Raw genomic sequence first — 23,541 nt, 5'->3', positions numbered from 1 at the left:
TGCCTGGGTGTTACTCTACAAGGCGAAGAACTCTGGCTACAACAGGAATTCCAACTTGGAAGGTCCCGAGGGAGGCCGAGGGCACGCATCTCTAACCAGGTCTCCTACCACAGAGATACACTCAAGCAGCCAGGGTTGGTATACTATAAATCAGTGGTTCTAAGACATCTATCTGGCTTGGCTTCAGGACTTTGTATTTTAAACCCTTATTTAAGACTCCAAAGAGCTTTTGTTTATAAAGACTATATCTGTTGGTTTTACTGAGAAGTGACATTTATTAAATTTAAAACAGCAATAAACCTTATGATGTTACTATAATTTTAGATAATAAAAAGTACCTTCCCTGTATTTTCTAAAATATAAACAAAATAGTGAGGCGAAGGCTTGCTTTACATTTTTACATTCTAGTCAGTGTCTACTTTTGTCCTTAATCTGTTTGTTGTGTTTATCACAGGTCATGTCAGATCTGGAAAATTCCACTTTATAGTCATGAATGAAGAGGAGTTAAAGGGGAAAGTGACATACTTATGGCACTGTGGACTGCCTGGATTGTACCTTGAGACTACCTGTATTATATGAAAAGTGAGAACTCTTCCAAGCTGGGCCAGGACCATAGGAACTTCAGACTGTCATCTATGGAACAGACAGAGGCAGCTCACAAGGAAGGAGCCAGGCACTCAGGCTCTGGAGCCAACACTGCAGTGGACGACTTCAGGACCCACCATGTAGCAGCAATGTGACCCACAGACATTGATGTAAGCTCTGCGCAGGCCTGAGTCCTCACTCACACTAGGCCGCTAATAGTCACATTTGTCTCTTCACGTTACTGGAAGCATTACAAGGGTTAATAAAAAGCACACAGATAGTGCTGGCCTTAAAGATGAGCTATTAAGAGTTATTCACCATAATGAATGAGTACAATCTAGAGGCGATCGTTTAGACGATAAAAACCCTAACAGGGGAAATAAAGAAAATGTGGACAGAAAGGAGTCAAATTGCTCTTTGGAGTCTGACAGAGATGAGCCTCCTTCCTGTTCCTCTATTCGCTCGAGACGCCCGAAGACCAGTTACTGTCTTAAGTTTCCCACCACCCAAAATACAAATTTAATTAAAGAGCCCCTCCCCCTTTGGCCTCAGGAATAATCTCCAGAAATTAGTTACTGAAAATTCCCGGCAAACATCGTTTGCACCCCAATTCCTTTCGGCTGTCAAGCACTTAACTTCAATGACTACCCTGAAGAAACAACTAGCCCGTGAAGCCACAAACACAATGATTGCCTCAGGCTTTAGCAGAACCATGAGCTGTCCCCAGACAAATATAACAAAGACTCACATATTCTAGAAGGCTCAAGTGTGTCCTGGGAAATGGCCTGAGCCAGGGAAAGCGAGGGAGTAGAGACAGCATGTCTTTGGGGAAGGTCTGTTGGCTGCCCTGGGTCACATCTCAGGCTGTTTCTTTAAGTCATACTCTTATTCATCTTTTCTCAAAGATGCACTAGCTTCCTGGATACCACTACAGCGCTAAGGTCTTCCTCAGTTACATGGAATGAGGCGACTAGTTTTCCTTACTGAGTATCCCCTACTGCCCAACTACTATTCCAGAGAGGAGTGGTCTTCTTCAAGTTCCTCCCAAAGGGAGGCTTATACTGGAGTCGTGACTTCCTGGTGCCATGTAGTATATGTGTTCAAGCCTACAGACCATGCTGGGGTTTGTCAAAAAGTTTCCATGGTTCCCTGATGGCCGTGGACACTCTTGAAGGCGTTGTCAATCTGCATCAGTACCAAGGGAAGAGGTGTTTAGCCACCCACTCACAGATGGCCAGCAAAGGGTCTCTCCTCTCTCTGCAGTACCTATCACGGAGGGTGCTGCCCATGTGTGACGTACAGCTGAGTTGATGGCCAGGCAGCATCTGCTGCATGAAGCAGCCAGAGACAAATCCCCATGACAAAGCCACATAACGAAGATGAGCCAACACTGTCTTGTAAAAACGCCGTCTTGTAACTGATCACCCAGTGGAATGGGAGGTCTCCCCAGCTCCCTTCCCTGGCCTTTGGTCTAGCTATGGGTCTCATCCATAGTTGGACAGTAGAGTCACTTCCAGGTGTATAAAAAAAACTTCATGTCACTCTCAACTCTTGTTTATCTCAGGACAGCTTGATTTCAGATATTATTAAGTAAAAGTCTTGAGGACTGCCCTTAAGCCAGAATCTTAAAAGGGTACAGCATCAAGCCCCTGCCAAAGGTGGTGGCAGGGTTGTCTAGTGAGAGACTTGAGCAGAAGGTAAAGCACAGCCAGGAAGAGGGCGTGCGGGATGCATTTCATGGGCCTCTTTCAGTTGAACCCAACTGAAGGCCGGTGATCTCCTAGTTTCCCTTTCTGTGGCTGTGACAAAGCACTCTAAACAAAAGCAACTCAGGGAAAGAGGGGTATATATGGCTTGCATTCTAGGAAAAAGTTTATCTGAGGCAAGTCAGGGCGGGAACTGAACCCGAAACCACTGGTGAAATACTGCTAACTGGCTCATTCCGGGCCATGCTCAGCTAGCTTTCTTCTTTTTTTCTTTTCTAAATTTTTTGAGACAGGGTCTCTCCATGTAGTCCTGGCTTTCCTAGAGGTCATTATGTATATGGCTTCGCACTCACAGCGATCCTCCTGCCTTTGCCTCCCAAGTGCTGGGATTAAAGGTGTGTGCCACCATCTGTGGCTGCTAAACTATCTTTCTTATAAAACCTGTGTGGGGGTGGTGCTGCCCACACTGGGCTGGGCCCTCCGACATCAGTCATTGATCACGACAATCCCTCACAGACAGGGCCACAGGCCGAGCTAATCTTTCTTAGATGACTCTGGCTGTGTCACGCTGACAGCTGAAGCTAACTAGGACAGTTTGTTAATGTAAGGTGTGACACTACCAGCTAGATCCTGGTTCAGCGGATGAGATAACTTTTATTTTCCTGAGATGATCAATCACGAAATGAATCCAATCTCTAATATCCTTGTTAGGGAAATAAGGCCCTGGGATACAGGACAAAATGGTGTAGAATGAGAGACGAACACTCTGCCAACATCACGTGACCAAACTAAAATCATTTCAAGATTTTTAAAATGTTTAGAATTGAAAAAAAGTAAAATGTTGACATAAACGTATTTTGCGAGTAACCGAACTGCTCACACAGCCAACCACCTTTCCCAAACATCAGTCAAGCGGATCTGTCCCTCGAGGCATTTTTTGGGAGATGGTAGAGTACTAGGAGCCGCAGCTTTTGACAGGATGGGAAATGCCGCTTTTAAGTTCTGCAGGTCAAAGTGCTTGCTGACAACCTGAGCTGAACCCCTGGTCCCCACGTAGTAGGAGAGAACTGCCTTCCACAAACTGCCCTCTGACTCCACATAGGCACCAAGACAAAGGCATGCACACACACCCCCCCCCATACAGTAAATGCAACAATGTTATTTTAAATTCTAAAATATCTTAGGAGGAGCAAAAGTTTATAAAAAACAAATGTTAAGAAGTAATCTAACATTTCAAACTTATTTACTTAGAAAAAAAATTTATCACACTAGAGACTGAAGAAATATTTTATATATATATGTGTGTGTGTGTATGTTTATCATCAAAACAGGATCCTAAATTGCTGTTCTCCACCCACCTGGGATTGCTACCCAAACAGAAACCTAAACAAAATTGTCACAAGTAAGTACAAAATCCTGACGAGCCTTTCCTACTGAACAGCTACAGGATTTCCAATCCTCCACTGAGCTCTCACACTTGGTGTGAATACTGTCACACTGTCAGCAAATGGCTGTGTGCACCTACAACACAACACCCACGACACCATCTTGGTGCCGAGATATCACAACTGAATTGACCTATAAATACCACCACTAAAAGCAAAGGTGGGCTTCCTTCTGGCCACTTTTATAGGCCTAAAGCTCTATAGGGGCAGCTGAGCTAGTTGAGTTCAGTCCCTAAGCATCTCAGGTGCTGCCACTGTTTCTGAATCAGGCTCAGGAGCCAGCCTGGTGGCACAGCCTGTACATCCTAGCAATTGAGGAAGTTATGGAAGGAGGATTGAAAGCTCAAGGCCAGCCTGGGCAATTTATTGATATCAATAGTAAAAAGGGGTGGGGTGGGGTGGGGATGTAGTTCAGTGGAGAGTGGTTACCTAGCATGTGCAAAGCTAGGTTCAGCGCCCAACACCACAAAAACAAAACCCAGGTTCTAGAAGACAAGGCAGCTGGAAGTTAGAAGTGTAACTCCATTTCTTTTTCTCCATCCACATTCCTCTCTTTCATGACCTCCAAATACACTCTGTGTGTGCGCGTGTGTGTACACACACCAGCACCCAGATGTGGAAACTGAGCTTTCACTTGGCAAACACAGACTGTATACGATGCTGCTTCGGGAGAAGTGGGAGAACAAATCTCTTTCCATTTTCCCTTTGTTTTCAAACAAAGTACATCTCAAGAAGGAGTTGTCAGCCTTTGAGACAACTTGCTAAAATCCAAGCCCAGCCTTCTGAGACCTGACCGATGAACAGTTTAAGGTGGAAGGCTCAGGAACATCCTTGGTGTGCCCAGGTCAGCTAAGCAAATCCTTCCACCCCTCCCTCAGTTACCTCTCAATGCTTCGAACGTAGTTTGAGGCACAAAGCTGCTGGCAATACACAGCTGTGTCAGGGTTATGGCTCGGCCCACTACTGATGTGGGAGTGTATGCTGGGTGTGAGAACCAGGGTAGAGTGGGACATGCAGTTAAGTGACTGGCTGACTTGCCAGGGCTTTGGTCATGGAGAGAGATTTAAGTTTAGTCTGGCTGTGTTAGATGTATCAGTGGGAAAAACAAGAACATATGCAATATCACACTAGGAGGGTTTTCAGTTACATGTATAGCTGAAGCAATAACAAGGATTTATTATTATTATTATTATTATTATTATTATTATTATTATTATTATTATTTCTTTTGAGACAAGGTATCACTATGTGGCTCTAGCTGGCCTGGAACTTGCTTTGTAGACCAGATTGGCCTCCATCTTACAGAGATCCACCTGTCTCCATCTCCCAAGTGTGAGGATCTATTTTTTAAAGACAGGATCTTGCTATGGAACAGTCTCAGCCTTCGGTGCACTGGCATTAGTGTGTGCCTCTGTGCCCAGCCCATTACTGGCAGTATTAAAAGACATCGGTGACTCATCTTTGAGCCTGCAGACAGTACGTTTGTCTGAGTCCTTTGAATGAGACACAATTCTGTCTGCTGCTCAGATTGATGCCAACGCTGGAAGCAGCTAGAGTTGAGTAACAGCAGTATCATAACAACATATTAATATGAGCACAGCATCAGCCACAGTATCATAATTATCATTCCCATGAGTCTTTATATTGTGTAGTCACTGTTAATCCCCAAGTCTCCAACTTTCAGAGTACCGGAATGTACCGTGAAGGCTTCGGTGGTTGAGTATCTGAGTGCACACACATTAGGCACCGTTCTGGTTACACTGCCCGACTCTGCTCTCCATATTTAACTAGAGACAAAGCTCAGCGAGTTTAATTTGTTCACTACCAGGCAACTGTTAAATCCAAGAGCCACAAACCATGTAAACAACAAGAACTCAAACACATGGTAATGGCTACAGCTGAAGTTTCATTACTGAAAACTCAACTCAATGCTACACTGTCAACGATCACATGGCAATCACCATTTACAAGTCAAAGGGCAGTGACAATCTCAGGAGGGTATGTATGCCAAGGTGGGAGTGTGTGATTATGGACGAGGACACTGAACTGTAAATTATGTAACTGTCTCTTGTAATTACCCTGCTGCAGAACAGAAACAAACTTCCCATGCAATCTGCAGAGAAATGGAGACTGAGACACGCAATCACCGTTTCCTTGGCTTTAACCGGTTAGCAGCTATTTAATTATGTCTGATGAGGTCAAAGCAAGTTAATTTATGAAAACTTGGCAGGAAGGTATTTCAAAGACAATTCTCTGAAAAGCTCCCAGTCGTACTGAAACCCGGTGACTTCTCTTCAGGAAAGAGCTATCTAAACGGTTAGCATTCTAAATGATGTTTAAAACAAACCCACAAGTGCCATCCCTCTTCTCTCTTCACTAAAAACACTTGTTATGGTCTGTAAGCTTTTAACCAGAGACAAGTGAAAAGCTGCAGGGTGGAAGGCAGGCTGGCAGAGTCCTCTGATGAACCTTCTGCTATGGTAGGAAAACCATTACTAACTTCCTTGACTTCATGGAGAAAGATCCAGCAGTGGGGCAAAGCACAGAGCAGGACTTTAGACTGAAGAACACAAGGCCATCTTCTGTGTGTGAGCATGTGTGTGTGTGAGCACACACGCGTGCACAGATACAAGCTACAGGCCAACTCTGGGTGTGCTCTCACCCAGCTCAGCTTCATTTTGGCAACTGAACCCTTTTTTTCCCATTTTCTCTTCTGTAAGCACCATCTACTAAATGCCCAGATTTCACAAGTGCACTTGACCCGGGATCCTAGGAGGAGGAAGGGCATTCCTTACTCACTCTGGCAGTGTGTGCCAGGAGTACATGTGTTACGTTTGGATATTAAGAAACAGAAAGTGAACAGAGCACCAATCCTAAGGCTGTAATGTCTCTTCATTTCTCTGGCCTCAGGTATGGAGTTTCCCTCCAGCCCAGCCCGCTGTACAAACATTTCTTTATTATCATTTCAATTTTAAAGTTGTTTTTATTATTTCTTATGCTTTGCCTACATGTAGTGTCTGTGCACTTTGTGAGTGCCCAGTGCCTATGGAGGCGAAAGAGGGAGGATGGATGCCCTGGAACTGGAGTCACAGATGGCTGTGAGCCACATGTGGGTTCTGGGAACCAAGCCCCAGTCCTGTGGGAGAGGAGCCATCTCTCAGGCCCCCATATAAATATTTCTTGTCTCAATATCCCATGTCATCACTCTTCACCCTTCAATTATATTCAAGGGCAGAAGCAGAAGTTACGGAAGAAGGCCATCTCTTCTAAGAAACTTGAGCCCTGAGGATCTGAGCCCAGTGATGTTTGGTACACCCCCTTCACGCTTATACAAACAGCTGTGCAAAGGCTGACAGGAAGCAGGCGCCAAGCACCAAGCACTTACACACTTAACACTTCTTATGTAAAGCAGTAAAGGTGAAAAACTATCTCTCTTTACAACACCCCTGATGTAATACCACCATAAATATAAAAGGCTGTCCAATTTTAAGAGTCACAGCCATCAAACAGATGCTATAGGGCGTGTGACCTCCCACATTAAAACAATGGTTTAAGACAAAACATGCCCCCACAAACACAGAAAAGTACACACAATGTACAACTTAGTGGATTACCGCATGACAACTGTCCTTGGAACTATCACCTAGGACCATGACATAGAATTTGCTGATCACCACCAAGAAACCTTGTTTGTCCCAAGCAATCTCCCCTCCTCTCTCTCTCATAAGTAACCACTATCAGGTCTTTTTCTGGCAATCCCTGATAGGTTATTATTATTCCTACTAATAGATTTATTTATTTTATGAAGAGTTTGCTTGCATGGAAGTCTGTGCACCACATGCATGCCTGGTGCCCAGAGGCCAGAGGGGGGCTCTGGATCCCCTGGAACTGGAGTTATAAATGGTTGCGAGCCACCATGTGGGAGCTGGGAATTGAACCTGTGTCCTCTGGAAAAGAAGCCAGTGCTATTAACCACGGAGGCATCTCTCTAGCCCCTATTATTATTATTGTTATACTTTCACCACCAAAATATCCAGGTGCTAATACAGTTTTGTCTATTAAGAAAAAACTTAATTTCTTTTCATGTGTGGACCTCTCCTTCTACTCCCTCCCCCCCATCTCTTCTTGATCTTGGGGCTCCCCTAGTGGCACACTTGTTACTGCTCAGTGTGTTCTACGCCATTTCCTCCAAAGCAGCAGCAGCAGTTTGATTCTGTCTGTCTGCCCCTCTTTTTGCGGTTTGCAGCTACTGACATTCACCGTGTGGACCCACCCATGAACTCATGGAAGGAGACTGCACAAGCTACTACATTTTTTCCTTGTGACTACTTGGTCACCTATTGGTACAGCTCACAGAAGAAAGGCATTCATTTACCAGTTTCAGGACAATGGCCTGGTTCTTCTCATTGTTCAGATTAGTTTTCAGTCTCATTATTACTTCTGAATTTGACATGTCTCAGTCTATTATAATAATCATCTTTATTAACATACTTATTGCCAAGGAGGCTTTTCAAGGTAACTCCTGAGTTCTTCTAATATGATCCAAATAATTTTTACTTCCTTACTTCCCAGAATAACAGGGACATTTTTTTTTTTTTTTTTTTTTTGACCCATAGGTTAGCTCTGGGTGTCTTCCTTGATCTCTCTTCTACCTCACTTTTTTTGAGACAGGGACTCGCGGAATCTGGAGCTCACCTGTTTGGCTAGGCTGCCTGGCCAGTGGGCTCCAGGCATCTACCCCTCTCTCCTTGCAACTCACTTCTGCCAGCCCCGAGGTTATAGTGTGGAATACTGCACTGGGCTTTCATGGGGATGCTAGACAAGTAAGCTCAGGACCTCATGCTTGTACATCAGGCACTGTAAGCAAAGGGCCATCTCCGCAGCCCAGAACACTTTTCCACACAAAGATTCTACCTAGTTCCTAGATCCACCTGCATTATATTTTCTCACAATTTTAGAAACATTATTTTTGGTTCCTTCAACAGCATAGCTATGCTGCATATTTGTTTCAATATGGACAAGTGGCTATATAAATAAAGCAATTTTTAAAATACTCTCAATTACTTTTATGCACTTTAAAAAACAGTAAAACACTTTGTTGAAGAAAGGTTCTAATGTTAATTCAAAGCAAGACTCAAATAATTATAAAAAATAAGTTTTTATATTGTTAAAAACAATACAAAACTATAAAAAATTATATTTTATGATATTAGCATAAAACTATGTTAAACACAAATTTAGTATGTCAATATTATCCCTAACTGTATTTCTCTAACACAATTCTAAGCAAATAAAGAAAAACTTTTCTCCCAAAACAAGTATTTTTTTCTTTTAAAAGTGGCAAGCAAGAAAAACTTTTGGCCATCTGAAGATATCTGTGTTATTCAGAACTGTCCTGAAGGGGTAAGCATCCCTTTATAGGAAAATGTTTTTGCTTTTAATTATTTATTTTTTATGTAAAGCTGACTGCTTCTCTTATAAGCTGGAAAATACATTTAAGGGTAACAGTCACCTTGGAACCAAAACTAGGCAGAGCACTAATTTCAACCAATAAAAACAAAGTCTTGCTGATAGCAGCGAACGCCTTTGATCCTGTATTTCTGAGTTTGAGGCCAGCTTGGCCTACAGAACAAGTTCCAGGACAACCAGGGCTACACAGAGAAACCCTGCCTTTAAAAAAAAAAAGAACAAAGCCTTGTATGATCTTGTTCTAACAGTGGAAAAACTGCCTTACAAATAAATACTTGAGCTGGGCCAGTGAAAGAGAGTTGGAAGCATTTCCCACTGCAGAGCCCCGTGCGTAACCCCTCACACCCAGTACTTCAGGGATGAGAAATGAACCCTACGCATGTCTGTAGAAGGAGGGACAAAGATGTACATGTGACAAGACAAAGACAGTCACAAAGCTCAGATCAAGAACTGATTTCGTCAGAAGCTAGCTGGGTGTACCTGCGAGGTGCTACCATCGATCCAAAGGAGGGTCGGGCATTCTGTTATTCCCTTAACAGATCTTTACTGCATGCCCACTGTGTGACAAGCACTGTGCTTAGGGCTGGGTATTCAACACTGAACAAATTCCTGTCCTCAGGACACCACTGCCAAGGCTCCACTCAACTGCCCCTGACCGGGCTGTTGCTCACTTGTTATCCGAATGCAATTTGTCCAGTCGTGGGTTCCAACGTGACTCACTGAAAATGCCTACTGCTTAGCAATCCGAACAAAGATCTGACAACAAAACCCACCTGCATGCCAAAACCTGAAAAATTCCAAGCTCTGTAAAGCAAAAAGTAGCTTTCAGAAAAAAATGAGACTGCAGACCGTATGTTTCATATTTACAATGTTTTCATTGAAGCAATGAATACAAACTATTCTATACAAACTATTTATTTGCTCTCATTTATGACAAACTTAGTTTCTTTGAAAAAAGATACATAAATAAATCACTGGCTGCACCGCCTCATGCAACGCATTTCAATGCATTCAGTAACAGTCAACTGCTGAATAAATCACCACAAACTCAATTTTCAGCCTTGATGTTATCTTTATCATACTAAAATACATCACACACCACCTCCATGTACTAAAACATTAGTGGCAAAGGCTTTTAGTGAAACATATTACAATGAGAAAATAAGGAAAAACAGTCATTTTCTTTCTTATATTACAAACCAGCATCTATTAAAATGTCATCATTACACTTGATTACACAGATCAGAACAAATCTTCCAGGGACCTGAAACCCAATGACAGCGGAGGGCCTAGGATCTTCCAAGTGTCACGGGAGATGTCCCTATCTCAGAGCCGGAAGGACCAGAGCACCTCTGGACAAGGACATCTTATTTTGCTTTAATGATTGCCTTGACGGCCCTGGCCAGGGAGGGCAGCTGCAGGGAAAAGGAGCAGTGAGCACTTGCTTGACAGTTTCTGAGGACTAACACTGGAGTTTCCTTCCAAAATAAATGCGACAAGAAACGTACTGTCTGATAAGAGAAAAGGAAGGGGAAGATAAGAGCCCCTTCAACCGACTGAGTGTACATGTGACTTCGGTCACCCGGCCCCGGCAGTGGGGAATGACAATCCTTTCTCTCTCTAAGGAGAGCCTGTGTTCCCACAGAAGCCCCAGACCTCAGAGGGCAGGCTGGTCAGCTTCCCCGGGAAGAGATGTGCCCCTAAGAATCACACGAAAGAAAAGAGTGAGCTGATCAAGTTCTTCTTGCAGTAATTCAGTAATCATTTGCTGCAGATAATAAAGGGCCAGTGAGTGCAGGGCTCTTCTGGAAAGCTTTCTTTTGGTGAGAGACAATGACAAAACCCAACACATATACATAATATCTATCAAAAGACTTTCTTTCTGCTCAGCTGAAAGCTTTTTTTTTTTTTATCTTTTAAAAATGGTTAGTGCCACTTTAAAAAACGTAACTATTAAAACAAAACTGCCGTAAGCAGCACATGTGAACTCCACAGGACCATCATTCATTCAGTCCACTAACACTGCGCAGGACCATCATTCATTCAGTTCACTAACACTGCGCAGGACCATCATTCATTCAGTTCACTCACACTGCGCAGGACCATCATTCATTCAGTTCACTCACACTGCGCAGAGGATGTTTGCAGCCATGTAACATCACCCTTAGAGTCAGCCATTCTCCCTTCTAAACACACCCTGAAATATCTGGCCTCCCAGGCTCAGATGGCTGGGGTGACATACCTTCTTGGAAGTCTACCCACGAGAGAATAAGACCACGACCTATCATGTACTATGCCAAATCTATCTGGCTCTCAGGGTAAAGAGATAAGGTCACCAGGACAAGATGACAAGTATTGGAATTCTGGTCACCTCAACTATTTCTTACCACAGGGATCCATTCTTGAGTCATTGATGAAAAAGTGACTAAGTCATCCACATACGCAAGCTGCCCAGAAACCCTCACTGGAGAAGTGTGGTGTCTCAGCACAGCCCAGTACAGCTAGGAACAGCTTCTAACAACATGCGCACACTTGTCCTTTGAGACAGGCGAGTGGATCTGCACAGCCCTGTTACAACAGACTGCCCATGGGACTCAAATCTTCCTCCTCCTCCTCCTCTTCTTCTTTTTAAATTTTTATTTACTTTTATGTTATGTGCATTGGTGTTTTGCCTGCAGGTCAGATCTTTGAGTTACAGACAGTTGTTAGCTGCCATGTGGGTGCTGGGATTTGAACCCAGTTCCTTTGGGAGAGCAGTCAGTGCCCTTAACCACTGAGCCATCTTTCCAGCCCCTAATTTTTTTTTTAAGATTTTCTTTTCTTTTTTTCTTTTTCTTTTTAAGATTTATTTATTTATTATGTATACAATGTTCTGTCTGCTCATATCCCTTCAGGCACTAGATCTCATTACAGATGGTTGTGAGCCACCATGTGGTTGCTGGGAATTGAACTCAGGACCTCTGGAAGAGCAGCCAGTGCTCTTAACCTCTGAGCCATCTCTTTAGCCCCAAACCCTACTTCTTACAAGAGACAAGCCAACATTAAACTTTATTTGAAAAATAAAATCAGTTATTAGAAGATTGAAATCGGGCTTGGGGATTTAGCTCAGTGGTAGAGTGCTTGCCTAGCAAGCGCAAGGCCCTGGGTTCGGTCCTCAGCTCCAGCGGGTGGGAGGAAGAAGACTGAAATCATTTGAGATTTCTGACTAAAAGCATTTTTAAGTTTTACGTTAATTGTGGAGGCTCTTAAGAAAAACAGCAGCCTACTCTTTTTGCTTGTTTGAGAGGGTCTCAGTGTGCGGCCTAGCTTTCCTGGAACTTTATGTATAGACCAGGCTGGCCTCGAACTCAACGACCTTCTTGCCTCTGTCTTCTGAGTACTGGGATTAAAGACATGTGCCACCAGGCCTGGCAAGCAGCCTGGTTTTTTTTCTTTTTGTTCCCTTAATTTTTATTTTATGTGTATGGGTGTTTGGCCCCCATGTATGCCTGTTCACCACGTGCCTGATGCCCAAGGAGGCCAAAAGAGGGTATTGAATGTCCTGGAATTGGGGGTACAGAAACTTGTGAGAGACTATGTAGGTGCTGGGAACTGGACCTGGGTCCTCTGGAAGAACAGCCTGTGCTCATAACCACTGGTCCATCTCTGCCACCCTGAAGCAGACATTTTTAAAGGAATATATATAATGTGTGTGTGTGTATGATGTATATATAAGTTTTTTCCTATAAAAAATATTTTTGGTCTTTAGAGACAGGGTTTCTCTGTGTAACTAGCCTTGGCTGTCCTGGAACTCACTTTGTAGACCAGGCTGGTATCAAACTCATAGAGATCTACCTGCCTCTGCCTCCTGAGTGCTGGAACTAAAGGTGTGCGCCACCACTGCTAGAGCCCTCGTAAGAAGCAGGCGGATCTCTGTGAGTTCGAGGCCAGTCTGGTCTATAGAGTGAGTATCAGGACAGGCACCAAAACTACAGAGAGATTCTGTCTTGAAAGACACCCCCTTAAAATAACTTCATCACCCTCATCATTGTGGATGTGTATGTCAGCCGACTTAGTACTGGAGTACACCCGGAGGTCCGAAGGTACCTGTCAGCAATCAGTTCCCCTCTCACCCTTAGGTCATCAGGGTCATCCAGCAAGCCCTTTCACCTACGGAGCTAGCTATCTTGACAACCCTAGAATCTACAATTCCAGTTAGCAGCTTTTCAGGGTGGTAGCTAAGGAAGTATAATTAATTTCACTGAACGTCTTTTATGATTTTGTAATAAAAATTGCATTTGGATATTAGTTTTGTTTTCATTTCAATCATTTTTATCAGCATTGCCTAACACGTATGTCCACACACACACACACACACACACACACACACACACACACACAAGTCCCAGTGTCCCAGTCTTACAGTTTAAAAATGAAAACCATGGGGGCTGGAGAGATGGCTCAGAGGTTAAGAGCATCAGGAAGCTCTTCCAGAGGTCCTGAGTTCAATTACCGACAACCACATGGTGGCTCCCAACCATCTGTAATGAGATCTGGCGCCCTCTTCTGTCATGCAGGCATACATGCAAACATAACACTGTATATATAATAAATAAATTAAATCTTAAAAAAAAGAAAAATTGAAAACTACACCCACATTGCTCCCAGCTCTGGAAGGCCAAGCGTTCTGAACCAGTTCTCCCTGCTCTCTGCTCTGTTTTTTTGAGACAGGGTCTCATTTTGTAGTCCAAGCTGGCGTAGAACCCATAGCAATTGTCCTGCCTCAGTTTGGAATTACAGATGTTAGCCATCATTCTGGAGTAAATCCACTTATTTTTAGAATTTTACTTTGTGTGTCCTCTGTGTGTGTGTGTGTGTGTGTGTGTGTGTGTGTGTGTGTGTGTGCGCGGGGGCTGGGTGGTGGGTGGTGGGTGGTACACCTTTTTGGACTCAGATCTCTCCTTCTGCCATGGATTCCATCCAGGCGACCAAACTCAGGTTGTCAGTCTTGCACATTACATACTTTTACCCACTAAGCCCCTCGCCAGCCCCGAACTCATTTCTTTTCTTTCTGTCTAAGTCACAGTCCTCCGAGTACACCACTTTCCCTTTCCTTTTGGGACACTGAAGGTCTATGACAGGTTTCTTGATGTCTCTGTGCTCCCCAAGCCACTCTGCTCACAGTCTCCTGTGGGCTCTGACCGCACACTACACAACACGCTGCATATACAGCCGCCGCTGGCTGACAAGTCCACACGGACACTGGCAAGGGCGTCCTCACTTCAGTCGCTGGTACTCGGGTACTCAGTGGAGCGCACATCAGTATCCCAATCATTGAGGCCTGAGACAGGTGAAGGCCGGGAGCCAAGCATGGCTCAGGCCTTTAAGAATGATAACTTTACCTCCAAGGGCCCAAGTTCAGTTGCCAAGACCCGTGTAGAGTAGTAGCTCGCAACCTCCGGTAACACCAGCTCCAGGGGACCTCAAGTCTCTGACCTCCGAGGGAACCCGTATTTACAAGCACACACACATACATGCAATCAAAATAAAATACATCTTAAGGTCCCTGGCCTCCATGTTCGCTAGGTATGTGATGTTTATGCACCTATATGTACACATAGACTCGTGTGCGAACACATAGCAAAAAACTAGAAATAACCTATATACGCATACGGATAGATGACTAAACCACATACATACACACAATGTGCATCAAGAGAATTTTTATATCAAGTAATCAATTTAAAGACTAATACATGAAAAAGAACAAAATTCAAAAGGCTATAGTGTGATATGTTTCATGTTAAAAAAATAATAAAAAAATGAGAAAACATACACCTACGTGTTTGTCTGTACAGACAGACAGGCCAGGAGGGACAAACTAGAAATGAAGACGGCTGGTAACCTACAGGAAAGGAAAAGGTCAGGCAATGGGTGGAAGGTCAAGGGAGTGGGGGGACGTCACTCTTAATACAACTTTCATATGCTGTTAACTTAAAAACAAAACCAAAAACCCACCATGCACGGAGAAAAACCCTCTAACTGGAAAACGAAAGACAGAAACCTAACCATTTCTTGGTGTGTGCACACGAGCTGGAGGCTGCTGCTGAGCATCTCCCTCTACCAAGCTCTACCTTTTAAACATTTTATTATTTATTATTCTTATGGGTTTGGGTATTTTGTCTGTGTGCATATCTGTGTGCCATGGAAGTGCCTGGTGCCCACAGAAGCCAGAAGAGGGCAGCAGATCCCCATGGAACTGGAATCACAAACAGTTGTGGGGCACCATGGGGGGACCCGGGAACTGAACTCAGGTCTTCTCTAAGAGCAGCCAGTGCTCTTGACTGCCAAGCCAGCTCTCCAGTCCCTGGGAAACTTTTTTAAGATAAGAATCATAAACAGAGTTGGGCACGGTGGTACACACCTGCCACCCTTGCACTCAGAAGGTGGGAAGGAGGATCAGAAGTCAAGGTTATGTGAGGCCCTGCCTCCAAACACCAAATTAAAAAAAAAATTCTCATAAATGAAACCAAGAAACAGGTACTTAGGTACTCTCAAGGCGTCTTCTTACCAGACACTAATTACACGGTGGTGTGGCAGGTACCACCCGAACTTCGTGACAGGGAAGTAATTTTCATGCACTGGGGACACACCTTAGTGTCCTGGTAGTTCTCCCCTAAAGCTTACCACCCACATCCAATAATGATGGAACATCAGAGAAGCCCCAATAGAAAGACAGGCGCTATACAGAATGTGTCTTGTGTACTTCACAGTATCCCAGGACCTAACTTTAAAACAGACACGCAGATACCATTCCAGATCTCGGGAAATTGAGGAGACTAAATGCGGTAAGAGATAAGGACCATATGGAACATGGAAACCGACACTGGGGTATTCCCTGCTAGAAAAGACAGAGGAAAAGCCGGCAAGACAAAATCAGAATCTAGCGTGTGCGGCAGGACAGTGCAGAGCCAACAGGAATATCTTGACTTTGATAGTCTGTGGGGGCCTGGAGAAGAACGTCTTCGAAGGACTAACACACGCAGCTCCCCCTCACCACAGTCCAGGAGACACACGTGGGTGAAACACTGAGAATACAAGAGCGGACACAATGAACGCCAAAGCCCAGGGGATCCAGGTAAAGAACATATGGAAATTCTGGGCACAATTTCCTAACTTTCCTGTCGAGGCTGAAATTTCTTTCAAAATAAAGAGGGAAACAATAAGGAAGGCATTGCTGGGCAGCTGGAACCGCAGGAACAGGCCAGGGCTCAGGAAGGAACATTCTAGCACCCCAGTGCCTAGCTGTTCCCCGTGGGAAGAGCAGCTATTTTCCTTGTCCGTGGGCGGCCAAGAGTGCCAGAAGTTTTGTGGGAAGTGGGCTTCTCTGAAGTCTTGACATGTCTGGTGAGGGTGGAGAGTTGTCTGCGTGTGTGTAGGAGGGCTTTAAAGTTTTTTTGACTCAAGGGGAAGAAATTTCAGAATCCAGGAGAAAAGGATGTGGAATCAACTTCAGCTCGTGTCTATCACTCTCCCCTGCAAGAAGTGAGATGTGAGGCTGTCCTGAAGCCCATGAGTTAGTTTGTGAGCAGGATGGGCATGGTACCTTTCAGTTACTCTGGCCAAGTTGTGCAAACAGCTTCTGGGAAACCTCACCTTAAAAAACCCCAGGTAGACCGAACTAGGCCTTCTGAATGTGGGTGACAGTTATGTGGCTTGATGTGTTTGTGGGGCCCCTGGCAGTGGGACCAGGACTTATCCCGGGTACATGAACTGGCTTTTTAGAGCCCATTCCCTATGGTGGGACACTTTGCTCTTTCTTGACACAGGGAAGGTCTTGGTCCTGCCCCAACTTGGTATGCCAGCCTGTGTTGACTCCCCAAAGGAGGCCTTACTCCCCCACAAGGAGTGGATGGGGAGGGTGAGGGGGAGGTGGGGGGGGGACAGGAAGGAGGGGGAACTGTGGTTGGTATGTAAAATGAAAAAAAATTTAAATAAAAAAAAATCCCAAGTAGGCTTCCCCAGAAGAAAGAGACAACTTTTTCTAAGATCAGCATTTGCTCCTGTGAACAACTTTCCTTACTCTACTGGACACCACCACCAAAGCCTTGTGCCTTCAGTTCTTCATACACACATCCTATATTGGACCATATCCACAGTCCAAGGGCAGATGGGCAGCCATAACCTCCTCTCTGCCTATATGTTGGCTAAATTACAATCATTATTGACAAGGACTTCCCTACTTTATAGTTTATCTGACTTAATGAAAATGCAACCTTGATCCAAAGATCCCAGGCTCATACAATGGAACCCAACCATCAAGAGTTCCTTTTAACTAAACAGATCATATTTTAGAAACCTTCCAACCTCTGTTTATCTTTCTTACCCAGAACACAGAATTATGAGGCAAAATTGATGAGAGGTCATATGCTCCGCCCCCCCCTCCCCGCCTTCCGTAAAAGACTAGATCTACATAGTTCTGGAAAGATATTTATCTGTGGTTATTTTAAGTGACTCCCAAGGAGATGCTATCAATTTTTTCAACAGCATACTCTGTCTTCTTTAAAATGGTCAGCCAAGGGACTCTTCTGGTTTTAAATTGAATTTTTATTGGGCTTTCTTACACCAGTTCCCATTTTCTTTTGAGTACTGTGAAACTCTGAGAGAACATCACCAGTGCCCTTTGGACCACTCCCCAGTCCCATCCCTTTCGGAGCCAATAGGGATGGATTCTAGGGCCTGTGCTTATTAAGCACAAGCTCTACCACTGAGCCACATCCCCAGTCCTCCCTCCCAACAACACTCCCAACAACACTCACACTGCGTAATCACTCCAGTGGAGAAACAATGCCAATCATTCTACAATACTGTCAGGACTACTGAGTCTAGTCACATCCAGTGGGTAGCATTCATCACATCACCCTAAACATCCCAGAGAAGGTTCTATTGTGTTCTGTATTTCACGCCTGAAATTACAGTGTGGGGACTGGGGGATAGCAGTGCACGCTTCTAATATCAGCACTCGGGAGGTGGAGGCAGGCATCTCTGGGAGTTCAAGGCCAGCCTGGGAGGCATAGTGAATTCCAGGCCAGCCAGAACTATAACATGAGACGTTGTCTCAAAGGAAAGAAAGTTCAAGTCACCTTGTTTTTCATGTCTTGCACTGAACTTTTAAATAGTTTAAAATAAAGATTTAGCACTTAAAGGGAATGTCTGTTACCTGGGTTGTTCATTTGCATAGAAGGCTGCGAGGCCAGATTATGCTGTACCGTGCTAAACACACGATGACCGTATTTAGAGCTTGACTTTTTACCTGGTGGTACCAGTTCCTGTAGAATTTAAGTATCACTTTAGAGATCTTCATATCACTTTGGGGTTTCCCTTCCTATCAACAAAACCATCTAATACAGACTGCTATGGGAACTATCCCACGAGGTCATGATGACTGGGAGGCATGACACTGGTGACAACCACAGAAGTGGAATAAAGCTCAAGTATGCTTGTCCAGTGTATGGCTGAGAAGGTCCGAGACAGACCTCAAGAAGACGGCATTAAAGAGAAGAGGTTCTCGAAAAAGAAAGGTTCTTGAGTTCTTACCAAATGAGCATGGTTTTGAATAGGCGGAGTAGGAGAGAGGAAGCGGCCACGACAGGAAAGGGGGATGCAGACAAAGGACGGAGAGATGGTGTCATGCTCAAGGTGCTTAAGAAAAAGCTTCAAAGGCAGCCTGGAGCTGGATGCTGGAGAGTCCCTTTATTCTACAGGCACAAGAACACTGTCCCAAGTTTTAGCCCTGCACAGCTGTGATGCATACCAGAGAGCAGAACTGTAGAGGAGCACCTCCTGGATGGCGACTACCAAACACTCCAGCACAAGACAGGCAGAAATAACTGTGGCAGGGCGCCACTGTCTTCAGTTGTGTGCCCGCTGGTCTACACCAGGTGCTAAAGGCACACGGATGGCCCTGGTCAAATCCAGAGGGGCCCCAAAAGATGACATGAACGCACAAGTAGCAGGCAAGGGGATGACGAGGGAGAGGGAGAGATGGTGGAAGAAGGAGCCATCAGAGTGCATTATATATATGCATGAAAGCGTCAAAGTTTGATTAAAAAAAAAAGGAAAAAGAAGTTAATTATAGCTAGAACTCTGCAGGGTAAAAATAGTGAGCCAGTAAGGCAGCATTCCTTGGCATAATTAGTCTACTGGATAACTAGGCCAGAAGAAGAGTAAGACTAGGAAAATAAATTAATGACTAGAAACGTTATCTGAAAGTATAAAAATAATCAACCCAAAATATTTCTTTTTCAAAAATTTTATCTTTCTGTGCCAGTAAATTATACAAATCAGTCCAAAATTATTAGGTTATTTTATCTGCAGACTTCAACATTTCAGTATCTAATGATACAGATTTAGAGTCAACATACTTTCTTATGGACCCTTGTAGCATATTTACATTGAGGGTCTTGTATTTCCTGTGTATATACTCCAAATTTCTTTATCCAGCTACCAATGAGAGGAACTACAATCTCTGCATCAACATGCACAGGGCTCTAAGTGACAGATTCTCATATAGCTGGAGGCCACCATCATCATAGGACACCCGACTCGCATGTTACTATCTCTAGATAATTGGAATCAACTCTCCAAATGTAGTCTCAGCCTTCCTTACATTTATTTCATCCAATATCATGTAAGCAAGAAAGAAAAAAAAAAAAAGACCCATTAAAAAAATAACATAACCAGTGCATTATTGTGAGCACCCAAAGAGGCTCAGCAGATACAAGTACAGGGAAAACAAGCATTTCTTGGGGAACTTTCTGATACAAACACTAATAACTTTTGTAACAGTAAAGGGAAAGGAACGGAGTCGGAGCTTTCCTTCAGGTGGGGAGGCTGGCTCTCTAGTGGTGATACCCCTGGTCTCCTTTGCTCCACACCGATTACTTGACAAAATTTTAGAAAGCTAAAAGTCCTTGTAACTAACGATCCCTCATGCTTAAATCACAAATGATGACCTATTTGGTGCCGCTGAGCACAGGCATCACAGAATGGAACACACGTCTACCAGTTCACTTCAGGCGATGGCTTTCTGAGCCAGTGGCACTGTGGGAAGAGCTATTGGTTCCCTAGAGTGTAACAACTGGGTGCCAGGGAAAGTTTCACTTGAGGAAGATCTTCTAACTCATGTAAATACAAACAGAAGACCCATTATCCATTGACAAACAACAACAACAACACAGCAGTTTAAATAAAGCTTTATGTGTTACTGTTTCCTGTAACAGCCATCAGCTATTATGAAAATAAATAAAGTACTCCACTTACTGAAATCAATGAGAAACCGTCCATACCCTTGCCTTTGGTGCTGGGGCATGATCATTATGCAGGAGACATTATACTTCTGCTGGCAAAGCTTTTCCTGAGAGAAAGAGAAACAGATCAAGTATGTCAAAGCTCTGCTGCAGTGGGCAATTCCCTGCACCTGCCACTGTCCTTGTAAAACTGTCCACCGAGGTGAAACAGTGGCTGAGGTCAGGACCAACCAGAGTAATCCTACTGTGCTCATCCAACTATCAACGGACAACAAACCGTCCACGCTGGCCATGCTTCTCAGGCGTATCTTTAGTCTACCAAGTCAGGACCATAAAATACAAATAACCAATCTAGGAAATATGAACGGAGTGAGACCACAGCGACAGTCCGGAATGACTGCTCTCCTTGCTCACCCAGCTCGAGAGATGGAGAAACACTAGGCAGAGTCGCCCAGTGGAGGAGGCTAGGATTTGGCGGGCAGCCCCGCTAAATGATAATCTACAACTCTGTAACGGCAATCTGTCTTCTGCCTTGGAGCAAATGCCCCAGTGAAACGGAAATAGTAGACGTGCGAGTGGATGTGCGCAAATGCATTTCTCCTGTGAATAGAAGGCAAAGTGAAAAGCTACAGAAATAATTAATCTGCATCTCAAACCAGGAAAATCAAACAACAAAGACAACCAGAAACCCCAAAGCCTCTGAACAACAGGGAGACCAAAACACTACCAACAGTCTAAAGCCAGGAGGGAGCTAGGGAAAGAGACAGCGCTAGGAATTAAAGAATTCGACATTTTCACAGACTGTAGCATCAGGGTAGCAATATTTTATTCACAGTACACAGACGCCACGAAAACCTACACAGAGAAGATCTGGAAAAGGCTTCTAAGGCTGTGAGTGCTCTGGCCAAATATAAACCATAAATGAGGCTGACCACAAATAGAACCACATCAGAGAATTACTTTAGAACCCCCAGATCTTTAACGAACTGGCTTCAAAGACCACAGGAAACGACTGTAGAAAAAAGTCTAAAGGGCAGAATTAAAGATTTCGTTGTGAAAGAAGATGAACCCCCAGCTTTTGTGTATTTGTAGCTGTCTGTGGCATCTCTAAAATATGAAGAGGAAGTAACAATGTCCGTGCGTTTTCTCTAGAAGACAAATTGCCCATCACTGAATGTGTACGCCAATGGCAAAGGCTCAAATAATTAATTTTACTGTGCAAAGTAAGATAAATGGGTCACTCTATCTAAAAAGAGATGTACTCTAGGCAAAGAGGATTTATATCCTTGATGCCGTTCCTTTTTCTGGCCAGAACTGTCCCCACCTCGGATGGCTTATTGAAATGTAATCCAATGGCCATCGCCCTTTCTTATAGATGTTCCTGGGCTGGGAAGAGCGCCCAGCGGATAAGGTGCCTGCTGTACCGGCGTGGGCCTTCCACAAGCATGAGCCTTAACCACATCATAATAATAAGAAAGCTGGGCGTGGTGGCGCAGCCTTTAATTCCTAGCATTTAGGAGGCAGAGACAGGTGGATCTCTGTGAGTTCCAGGGCTACAAAAAGAAACCTGTTTTGAGATAGGGCCTCAAAACAAACAAACCAACAAATAAAAACAAAAACAAAGAAAAAAGAAAGAAAAAGTCAGGCAGAGCGATTCACACTCATAATCCCAGGGAGGATCTCTGGAGCTTGTTGACGAGCACACTAGCCTAATTAGTAGTCCCAGGTCAGTGAACACACACACACACACACACACACACACACACACACACACACACACGTGACTGCTACTAAACTCTAGTCTGTACACTACAAGTGTGCCTCCTTGGCTCCAGTCTGAAGATGCATTAATATTTGCAGAAAACCTGCCAAGGTTGTCTTGGATACTCTGTGGCTGTTCTTGAATGGTTTTGATAACAACCTCTGAAATTCTGTTTAGTATGTAGCCTACAGGGCCAAAGGTTTCCACATTGCCATTTATATGTTAGAATATAGTTTAATTTGCACTTCTAGTACTAATGTGGTTACTTCTTAGATCGTTTTTTATTCTTCTGTCAAAAGTATTTGTATTTCATAATTGTAAGAAATGACCACAGTGGCTACCACAGTAGAGAGAAAAAGTTGAGCTTGTTCTGGTAAAATATCTGGGCACCCAGGAAGTCAGGCAGGGGATCAAGACTCTAAGAGTCCCTACCAATTGTTCCTGTTCCTGTCCAGGGGCCAAAGCAGGTTCACGATGAGGATAATTAAAAGACAGACAATCACAACCAAGGCATCATTAAACCCCATGTTTGAATTTACACACATTTAAAGAAATTACTCTCTAACTGGAAGGATAGTATGAGAACTACTATTAAAAGTACTTTTTGGAGAAAAATATCATCACAAGCCTCTAAAAAAACATTGTCTTTTTTTTTTTTTTTTTTTTTTTTTAATTATGTGGCTTTGCTACTGTAGCATTCTGAGTTAACTCTGGCCACTTTGGATGTAGAAGGTGCAGAGCTTTAAGCAATGTGTATACAGGAACACTGAGGCAGCATCTCATGAGCACTGGTCCTTCCTCCTGTTCAGTTCCGGGACTGTTTCACAGATTTAAAGTAGCCAGGCTGCAGAGTTCATATATACTGTACATCCCTCTCATTTCTTTCTTCTTTTTGGGGGTGGTGGTAAGTGGACATGGAGGGCTAGAGAGTGGGAACAGAGTCCCACAAACTTGTGATCCTCCTGCCTCAGCCTTCTGAGTGTTAAGATGAGAAGCATGTGCCACTACACGAGGCAGATGTTCCATCTTCTTATCACTTGTGAAAACATCCCTTCTATGGAGTGTTTCATGAACATTACAGAAAAGCAGATCCAATGAAAGTCACTCATCTGCTGGGCCTTCTCTGTTTATGTAACCATTTTCTTAGGCGCACACCTAAAGAAAAGTTGAACACCTGGCAAACACTTGCAAAATCAGTTCTTTTTTAATTCGTGTGAGTTATCAACATCAGCTTCTGAGAAGAAAAATTTGAAGGAAGAGCTCAAATCAGGTGAAAAAAATAAGCC

General features: G+C 43.9%; 1 protein-coding gene across 1 annotated transcript in view; it reads right to left on the bottom strand.

Moving 5' to 3' along the window:
• Kat6b (lysine acetyltransferase 6B) overlaps positions 1–23,541 on the bottom strand; it is a 212,897-nt gene that overhangs the window by 14,786 nt on the left and 174,570 nt on the right. The window contains exon 13 of the mRNA XM_059273847.1: positions 20,507–20,600. Within this exon, the coding sequence (XP_059129830.1) occupies positions 20,507–20,600 (94 nt within the window). The remainder of the gene's footprint in view (positions 1–20,506; positions 20,601–23,541) is intronic.

This window comes from Peromyscus eremicus, chromosome 9 (genome assembly GCF_949786415.1).
Source record: "Peromyscus eremicus chromosome 9, PerEre_H2_v1, whole genome shotgun sequence".
NCBI lineage: Eukaryota > Metazoa > Chordata > Mammalia > Rodentia > Cricetidae > Peromyscus > Peromyscus eremicus.
This window is presented reverse-complemented; position numbering and strand designations above follow the sequence as displayed.